General features: G+C 39.5%; 1 protein-coding gene across 5 annotated transcripts; it reads left to right on the top strand.

Moving 5' to 3' along the window:
• The first annotated feature begins 2,056 nt into the window (after positions 1-2,056).
• On the top strand, positions 2,057-9,212 carry LOC136767675 (membrane-spanning 4-domains subfamily A member 4D). Of its 5 annotated transcripts, none has more exons than XM_066721610.1 (8): positions 2,057-2,093; positions 2,267-2,326; positions 2,704-2,896; positions 4,902-5,012; positions 5,807-5,863; positions 7,033-7,188; positions 7,727-7,840; positions 7,959-9,212. In XM_066721610.1, the coding sequence occupies exons 3-8, from the start codon at positions 2,717-2,719 to the stop codon at positions 8,058-8,060; spliced, it is 720 nt and encodes a 239-aa protein (XP_066577707.1). In that variant the 5' UTR covers positions 2,057-2,093; positions 2,267-2,326; positions 2,704-2,716; the 3' UTR covers positions 8,061-9,212. The 5 variants fall into 5 exon arrangements, with proteins under 5 accessions (XP_066577707.1, XP_066577705.1, XP_066577706.1 ...); XM_066721608.1 differs by having other exon boundaries at positions 2,700-2,896; XM_066721609.1 differs by lacking the exon at positions 2,057-2,093 and having other exon boundaries at positions 2,100-2,326.
• Positions 9,213-10,004: the final 792 nt, after the last annotated feature.

The raw sequence follows: 10,004 nt of genomic DNA, 5'->3' as shown, positions 1-10,004 counted from the left end.
CTTTATCCACCTCAGGGTCGGGGTCGCGGTTGAAGAGTTCCAGAAAAAGTGCGTAGTATGTCCCTGAAGAGCCGTTATTAATGTTTTATATAAACTGTATTACATGTTATATTAGAAATAATAATATGCAGACTGAGCAAATTAGATTTGTCAAGATGTCAAAATGCAGTTGTCCAGAGGATATGCTCTGGACATTGTTCTCTCCACTTTGACTTCTGTTCATTATGATAAGAGGAACACCCAAACAGATAAACAGCCCACAGATACCAGTTTGCTTAGTGTTTGTTTGTGGATTTCCTGTTCTTCTCTCAAAAGGCTGAAGATGCTACATTATAGTGATTGATTACCTCATTGTCCATTGTTAAAGAAATGTGAGATTGGGCAGTTTGTATGCCACAACAGGAAAACACCAGCTTCCATGATGACCCCCGCTCCTCAGGAAGACCACCACAAACATTCAGAAACCTGATCTCAAGACAACACATTGGCAAACCAATGACAGACCCTGGCCACAGAACCACGTCTTGCATTGTATAAAAGGCTGTCCACTTCTGCTGAGGTAGAGTGCTTCCATGTCGGGCCCCTTCCAGGCCTGGTATGTTAAATAAATACATTTTATCATCTATGCATCAGACTGGGTTCTTCAGTCCCAAAGGAGGGCAAGTGATTGTCTGGGTAATAAAGAAATAATAAACCACACGTGCAAATCATAAAGCAATTAAGCAATCAAGTGACTAAAGTAATTAACAAAACAAACCAAGTGTAAGTGAATAATTGAATACATAAAAAAACAAAAATGTGTAATATATAAAAAGGTGAATGATTGAAAATAAATACAAAAATTATAAAATAGTGAAACCCAGCTGTCACCATCTGTGACATAGACTAACGCAAAATAAAACTAGAATCATTCTTCATGGCCTGTAGGCTATTGAGTCCTTTTCAAATGTTAACGCTTTGGATAGCTTCTTCCTCTGTCTAAATTACCATGTAATCTTTGGGTGTTTTGTGCGAGATTGTTCAGACAATAATGTATTGCTCCACTTTTGAGCACCACTTGCATATTTTCTTTTATTCATGTTTACCGTCACCTAGTGAAACATAACCAATTTTGAAATTGGCATTTCAAGCGGCGTCCCAGATAGCACTGAGGAATCGGCCAAGAAGTGGCCCTCTTCCAGGGGGCCAGAACTTATTGAATTGGCCCAGAATCGGGTGTCGGTGTCGGGCCGGAATCAAAATGAATGACTGCCCAGAATCAACCCAGGTACATCAGGCTGTTTCTGTCTTCCGGAATTCAGACGACATTGCCAGCATCTCACCAGAAGCCCCCAGAATCCCCCCAGAAGCGGCCCGAGGCACATTTAAATAAATGTATAGGCTACTAAATGAACCAAATTGTTATTTTTTAATATTACTATTATACATTTTACACTCAGCCTACAAATGATCCCCATCCACATAGTTTTTAATGCTGATCAATTGCCTTGCACAAAGTATCAAAATACAAAAATACTAGGCTACTTAAACAAGGAATCTCCACATCAGGAGGATTGATACTCGAGTGCTATCAATGGTTGAAATACTCAACAAGCATATGACTGCTGACTTTCAAAGCTGAAATCTAAAGAAAATGATTATCAAAATACTGAACAAAGTGATAAAAAAAAATAAAAAAATAGGGACACCTCATTCTGCTCAAATCAAGAAACCAGGGGCCGGTTACACAAAACAATAATATGTTTAAATACATTTTAATAAGCACACATACTATATTTTGATTGTGTTTTGTTAATTTAACTGTGAACACAGTCGAAATGTATTTAGGCACAGAAAGGTTTGGCATACACAACATTCAGTAGACAGTCCAGCATAGGAACTGGGAAATGTTTAATTACATTACATCCATAATTGATTCATTAAGAACTGGGATGGAATGAAAACCCAAACAGACTGTCCTTCCAAGACGCGTTGCTTGCACAGAACTGCTTCCAAGACAGTTGTGCAACACAGTATGGCAATTTCCCTTTAAATGTAGAATAGAGGGGGGGTGTTTAGGAGGTAGGATTAGCACTCACAAGGAAGCAGTTTCGGTAGGCTGCCTCTTACCAGTTTTCATTTGATTTAATTTATTTAACATATCTATCGGGGACAGTGAGGGATACGAGTGAGACGTTCTGTTTAATTGCATATTTAATTCTACATCTTGGTGTGGAAGAGAATTGGTTATTTGTGCTTTTGCTATCCCTGTGTGGCGTTTCTGTAGATAAACAGGACGTGGGACGGGTTGCTGTTGGTGTCACTTCAGCACTATTGCGAGCACAGCGTGAGTGAAAGACGATATTGTTTAAATGCGTCAGTAAAACAACTTGGCATATGTGTGCTGCTGTGATAGACTGTGAAACAAAATGGTGTATTGTAATTGTGTATTTTAAATTAATCGGTGCTTTCAAACATTGTTACTAGTAGTGGTATAAACGTAGTGTATTTTAAACTACTGTACAACGTACTTTTTTTCGCATGTTCTGACACACCTTCATTAGTGTGACTTCTCTTCAAACATGTTTATGTTTCTTCAGTGTTGTATGTATAAGAGGTAACAACATGTAACTATTCATAAGAAGTCGACAACTATTTCCCAAAGTTACGCGCTGCAGCATATCTGTAATGTCTTTGAGTTTCTATATTTGTCTCTGTAGATAGACGGGAGCTCACAATGTCCAGCTCTGTGACGACTGCCGACGGGCTGGTGATCAACACCAACGTTTACCCGCAGGGCCAGGGCGCTTTTGTCTCTAACGCCCCCCAGTCACAGAGCACCGCAGCCGGGGGCTCCCAGAGCCAGCACTCCAGGGGCGTGAAGACGTTTCTGAAAGGAGAGCCCAAAGCCATGGGGGTGAGACTCTTCAATAACTGTCCAAACTATGGCAGCCTTTGTGCATTTGACAATACAGTGGTCCTAAACCTTGCTCTTGAAGGTTCAGCTCTCAGTGACTTACCTGAAACCTTTATTGTAACAATAATTTGCTTATTTTCACTTTTGAAATTGGTTTGGCTTCACTAAAGTTGGAGCACTGAAGAGCCTTGAGTCAATATAGGGAGAGGCACAGAGTATTTTATTATTATTATTATTATTATTATTATTATTATTATTATTATTACCATAGTTGCAGTTAATTTAAAATATCTGATTAGCAGAATAAATAGATTAGTAGAACAATCCTGTAACACACTGGAAATTATAAGTAGAGTCCCTTGAGTGAATAAAAAAGAGTGGATTTCATGAGTATTTAACCCATGAGGAGCTATTTGGACATTTTGTAGTGTTACAATCTGGAACTAAAATGTATTTAATTGGGATATAATGTAACTGATCTTGAAAGTGTGTGTGTGCGTGTATATATATATTATATACTTTTTTTTTTTAAATGTATTATATTTTTTTTAATTAACTACAAATACAAAACTGAAAAGTCTTGATTACAGAAGTATTCACATAAATAGTTGAATATAGTCCATCAAGTGTCACATGATCTCAGATTCAATACACCCGTTTCTGGAGGCCCAAAGAGGATGTCAGAGAGCACATCCAAGCAACATGAAGGCCAAGGAGAGAAAGTTTTGGAAAAACACCTGTCAAGGTTGGGCTATTAAAAAGGAATCCCAGACTTTTAACATTCCCTGGGACACAGTTAAATCCATTATTTATTGATTTTTTAAAGGAAATCTGGCACAACCATGACTGTCTAGTGCAGGCCATCAACTAACACTGAGTTAACGGGCAAGGAAGTCGGTGGTCAGAGTGAAGCCATCAAGAGGCCAATGGTAACTTTGAAGGAGCTACAGTTGGCCAGGACTGGAGAAACTGTTGATATGTCAATTAGTACCTGGGTGCTCGACAAAATTGGGCTATTTGGAATAGAGGCACGGAGAAAGTCATTATCACACCAAATAATGTTTTGATATTGCCATACGGCATGTGGAAGACACAAAGATTTGGCAAAAGGTTCTCTGGTCAGATGAGACCAAAGTTGATGGAGCCAAATATAGGAAAATCCTACAGGAAAACCTAAACACACAGCCAAGGGTACACTGGAGTGGTTTAAAAAAACAAGAGGCTGAGTGTCCTAGAATGTTTTGTATGTGGTGTTAATCAAAGGGAGAGAATCCCAATTAATACCATTTTCATTCCAGATTGTAAAATATTGAAATGTGAAAAAGTCCTTGAGGGGTGAATACTTCTACAATCCACTATATGCCATCATCCACCTTTAAGCCTTAGCCAGGGTGACTTACAAGATATTACATTTACATATTTGTTCAACAACTGGGCATTTACTGGGCAATCTAGGTAAAGTACCTTGCTCAAGGGTACAACAGCAGTACCCCCCTCCTGGGATTGAGCCCACAACCTTCCACTTCAGAGTCCAGAGTCTTAACAACTACTCCCCACTACTGCTTAATATCTAATTGAGGAAATAATTAACTGAGAGCTCCAGCTGGTATGAAAAGTAGGAGACACCTGTGGTCCATGAGGAGCTGAGCCTTGAGACAGTCTTGGAAGAGGCTTGTCATTAATATATAGACCTTTTTGAACAGCACAGCGGAGTAGAGGTTAGAGTTCTGGTCTTGAGCAAAGGTACTCTACCCAGAATGCTGCAGTGAAAAGCTAGCTGTATAAACCACATCACTTTGCCAAAAATTGTCAGTCAAATAACTTAACTACAGCTCTGAAAAAAATTAAGAGACCACTCCGAGTTCAGAAATCAATGTTAAGTGGTCTCTTAATTTTTTCCCAGAACTTTATAAGAGACTCGCCCATTTATTTAAAGTTATATTGGGTGTTTTGTATTTTTGATCACTGTTATTATTGTATTGCCGTTTTTTTGTTACCTGAACAGGCAGCCCAGATTATGATTGGATTATTCAGCGTCTTCACTGGCCTGATTGCAGCGCTATCGATTGAGTATCGTGTTGTTCTGTTGACAGTGCTGTGCTGGTGTGCCATATCGGTGAGTCTTATCTGAACCTTTCCCATTGCATCTGTACCAATGTTTCCAGCTCAGTGCAAGCCTCAGTGCAAGTGTCATTTAATTAATTCAATAATACTCATAAGTAATTAAAAAGCAGTACGTATCACTGTATATAGCTAAATGGACTACCAACCGCTGTGTTATAATCAATATCAACACTCCTATTTTCTTCTTTGTATGCAAATTATGTCTGATTTTGTCTGGTTTATTGTGTTCTGCAGTTCAGCTTTCATTTAAGAATGAAGAGGCCCCATTCACTTAAGGTTCATAAAAGCTGAGGCAAGACATCAGATTCAAACAATCATGCAAGATGTCCTATAAGTGAGGTGGCATTTAACAATGTCAATGGTCCGTGTTACTTTGTATGCTTCAGAAATGATTAGCCTAGCCCAATACAGTCAGTGTGGCACAAGATCTTGGGTATCTTCTCATGAGGTACACCTGAAAATCAGTTGCAATTCACTTCAATCACATATTCGCAGGATGCTTTCATTTTAAAGGATTGAGGAAGTGAAAAATGGCTACATAGCTACAATTATGGGGGCTTAGTGTCCCAGCAGTGTTGAGTCATGAAATTAATGCAATTTTAAGGTCTCAGTCCTCCAGTGATTGTGAGCACACACTCAAGAGTTTGGCTTCATTAAGTTCAGTTAACGTGATATTCAAGTGTGAGGAGGATGATTGTTCATGATGTATTAATATTTTACTGTATTTACATATTTTACACACTCAAACCCTTGGGACTGAAGCAGCTTTCCCCCTTCCCTCCTCAGTACCTCTTCTCGGGGGCTGTCTGTGTGCATGCCGAGAGGGCGCCGCGCTTGTCTGTGGTGAGTGGAGAAACCTTAGCGTGCGCTGAACTGTGAATCGCTGCCAGTAGCCGGTGTGACCTTCCCTTAATATTCTTAGATTGCTGCTGTAGAACTCGCTCAATTGGGGATGTGGTACTTTGGATCGACAACCGCTTAGGTGCTCTGGTAGCTGACCTGTGCATTGCTTATGTTGTTAATTCTGTATGCAGAAACAGGCCACAAACCCTTTAATGGCAGCTTTCCCCTTTAGAACCTGCAAACTGCATTTGACACTCAAGACCAAAGAACATTTATTAAATAGTATTTCAAATTATTGGGCTAAGACACCTCCTATATTTGTCTAGGTCAAATGGATTCAGAGTTATGACCATCTGTAAATTTCACCTAGTTGATATGGGCAGCCATCTTGAATTTACGGTCAACTAGACCCAAACTAACCTCATAAACCTTTCAATCAATGATTCAACCTTGATTTGGTGGAAAAGACCAAAGGTCCTATAGGCAGCCTACTTGGATTTTGGCAGCCATTTTGAAACATGGCCACTACCGGATTTTGCCCGGTTTTTCAAAATTCCACCTAGTGAAGTTTTAAAGCCATATGTGTCTATATGTCTAAAGTCAACATTCAAATTCTCTTTAGTAGCAGATGTATACAGGTTTATAGGGCAGGCTCTGGACTATCAGTGTTACCCACAGATGCACATTGATTGTTCAGCCACAGCTATGGTGACCATTAGCCATTATCTTGCAGTGTGGATTTTACAGTCTCTGAAGTCACAAAGAAATCCAATGACTGTGTTTTTCTTTTATTGTCTTTTGATACTGCATTTCAATCATTCAAAATGTCCCTTGCCAATCACTGGAAGATCCCTGTAAGGTTTTGGGCTAAAATAGGTTTTGGGTTTTGGTCTGGACATTAAGTTGGGCATTTTTTTATAACCAGGGCAAATGTTAGTGTAATTCCTACATACAAAAATCTAATTTTGCATGAAAAGTATTATGACCACTGTTACTTTATTCCATATCCAGTCCATGTATCATCAATATTAACCATTTGAGTTCACAGTGAATTGCAGGTTATGCTAAAAATCAACCCCATAGAAGCCAAAAGACAAAATCATGATTGTAACATGTTGTTTGATTACAGACTTTCCCCTTATCTTGTGTCTCTCCACCATCTTTTTCAGGTCAAGGCCGCTTTGGCCCTCAACATTTTCAGTGCAGTCTCGGCTGTCATCTCAGTCATAGTTTTCTGTTTCCAATTTGAGTCGGAGTATCCCAACTGTACATACGGAGATCCCATTTATGATTATTATGAATGCAGAGGCATGCAGAGTCAAAGGGTGAGTCTTTTGATTTAGCAAAGTCATAATTTGATTTGTTACTGGTGGAATTCTGTGCATTGTTTCTAGCCCGGCTCCAGCACAGACCCGGAGTTCAAAGTCACAGCTAAATCTGTAACAAATGTAGATTAATATGAAGATAGAGAAAGACCCATTCCTTCAGTGCTGGAGACAACCCCAACTATACCTGAAAAGCAAAACAGCCTTCCTTGATTTTGTGATTTTTGATTCATTGTGTTCATATTTCAGGGGAATTATTTGTTGTTTTGTTACTTTGGAAACTGATGGAGAACATTTAGGAAAGCCAAATAATCTAGGGAGGTCAGCAGGGAAACATTGTAATTTCAGACCAATGGCACTAGGTTCCAAAGTTCCAGTTAAGCAATAATATTGGTGCTGCTAGTTCCCAGCATGGGACTGATTTAGCATCTACATCTAACCCCAGGCCCATCTCAGGCCGGAGGTGGCTTGGAAACAGGATCCAGGATTCCAGCAGGAGTTATTGCAGTGTTATATTGTGATGTGTTCTTTCTGGCAGAATATACTCAATGGCTTAGTGGGCTTGATGATTGCTCTCTCAGCGCTGGAGCTCTGCATTGCCGTCACTGCCTCGGCTTTCGGATGCCAAGCCATCTTCCAAGACAAGCCTTTGGTGAGAGACCGAGATATTACCATGGCTGGACAACTCTTATTGTCACCTAGCTTCAGAATTTCAACATTTTCTCTACATTCTCCTTCTCCTTTTCTTTGGTCTCCTTCTCCTTCTCTAGCAGGCCATGGTTGTCCAGCAACCTCAGGCACCAATGACGGGCTCCAGCTCCTTGGACTACCAGCCATTGGTGGACCCAGATGATTCCAGTGTCCCCATGTGACCCCCCACTCCATACCAACCCACTGACAAAGGCCCCCCACTCTCTTACCACACCAGGCCACCTCGACATTGTTAGCTTGGAGTTTAAAGCTTGTCCAGCTGCTCCCCTTAGAATCCCAAGTGCTGTTTATTAATCTGCTGAATCAGGGGAACAAACCACAGATACCCAGCAAGCGTGGCTGAGGTCACTGCTTGAAGACATAGCTGTAATGATCACTAAGTGTTTATGCAAAGTTCTATAATTTAGCATTAAAGTAAATTATCTCATACTCTGTTCCTGTGGGGCCTTGAACAACTTCTGAAACTTGTTCCAAATGGAGCTCTCTGTCTCTAAATCGACCCAGTTATTGTGTCATTCAGACCTCTATAGATCTTCTTTTTAAGCTCTTTGACAGTTGGTGGCTTTAAAGATCCATTTAATTCCAGGTACATTGCCTATAATCTCATTCCCAGCCTGGAAAGAGGTTGTGAATGAATCCAGGTAATCTGATGATCACTTTAGTAAAATGGGAGCTGTGTTTGGAAGAAAAGCCAGGAATGTTGTCTCCTCATATCAGGATTGTTATGTGGATATACTAATGAAATGTAATGGAATTGTGTTACAATGGGTTCCTATATATCCCTTTTGTTTGATTATGCTTCTCTCAATGTTTCTGTTCCTCTTTGTTTTTTTCCTTTCTTTTTATATAAGGGTGTATCACTGTACAGGCTGTCCCAAAACTCTGAACTTGTGAAAATATGCAGTCCGTTCTTGAAGTTAAACAAATGCATTTCTCATGTGACCATATGAGTGTTTCAAAGTTAAGAAACATTAATTATAACAATCCGACAATTGCATCAATACTGTCCTCAAACTCTACAGGTACTTCCTGTACCACCCCTCTCTCCCTCCTCCTCTTCTATACAAACTTTAGTGATGAATCCCCCTCCATACTGTACATTTATACTGTAGTGTGTTTTTTATGCTGTGTTCATCTACTATGTCATTTATACGCTGTACAGTGTAATCGGCAGTACAGTAACCTACACTTGTGTCATCACTGGACTCTGTAGCTGTGGAATCATCTGACTGTACTCTCCCATCTGTGTATGTACACAAAGCATAGTGATTTAATCACCAAAACCTCTTAAATAAAGACAGTTTCATAGATAACATGACAGTGCTCACATTTTTTAATTGAGACAGTGCTGTAGTGGTTTCAGTAAATCCCAGGATACACAGATAAAAAAGTAACCAGTTTATTATATAAAGCATAAATACAGGTTAACCTATAGCCTTATCCTCTCACATGAAGTGAAGAAAAGAACTAAGGATGTGAGTTTGGAGAAGCCTTTTTGTATCTTCAGCTAGACAATAGGTTACAGTCTTATTTATCAAAGTGTTTACAAATTAAACTACAGTTTAAACACAGAAAACACACAATCTTTATACTGTTTAACTGTTTCAGCTGATTGCATATCCTAGAAGGCAATAGTTGATTGAAAGAATGAAAAGACAATGCTTGATTGAAGTGACCTTCAATCTAATAATCTAATTGTCAAATACAGTTTAAATTAGCCGGTGTATTTCTGTCATTGCCACTGGACACTCGGGCAAGCCAGCTGAGGAGTCGCTTAAGTCGCCGCAGTTAAGTATCGCTTTTTTCTCTCATATTTCCTAGTTTAGTTAAGTGTTACATTGATTGAATACGTGGTTTAGCTACAAATTATATATCTTGCACTTGTAGTAAGAGCAGCGACTGTTTCTTACTTAATTTAGCAACTTAGCACACTCGACAAGCACTTTCTGTAAATCAGAAGCGTTACATTGCAGGCTGAGATTATTTAGCATTTATTTAGCATTACTACGAGCTATTGTTCAGTATAACTGCATGTGTCTTGCATGGTCTTTGTCTGTATTCAGATATAAAGCGGCCATTAATTGTGCTATTAGCAGTCCTGCGTG

Source organism: Amia ocellicauda, chromosome 14 (genome assembly GCF_036373705.1).
Source record: "Amia ocellicauda isolate fAmiCal2 chromosome 14, fAmiCal2.hap1, whole genome shotgun sequence".
NCBI classification, from domain to species: Eukaryota; Metazoa; Chordata; class Actinopteri; order Amiiformes; family Amiidae; genus Amia; species Amia ocellicauda.
The sequence above is the reverse complement of the archived record's forward strand: the minus strand, read 5'-3'. Positions and strand labels throughout refer to the sequence as shown.

Coding starts and splice junctions, on each gene's coding strand:
- LOC136767675 (XM_066721610.1), top strand. CDS start 2,717: ATGTCCAGCTCTGTGACGACTGCCGACGGGCTGGTGATCAACACCAAC. Junction 2,897..4,901: donor GAGAGCCCAAAGCCATGGGG/GTGAGACTCTTC, acceptor TTACCTGAACAG/GCAGCCCAGATTATGATTGG. Junction 5,013..5,806: donor TGTGCTGGTGTGCCATATCG/GTGAGTCTTATC, acceptor TTCCCTCCTCAG/TACCTCTTCTCGGGGGCTGT.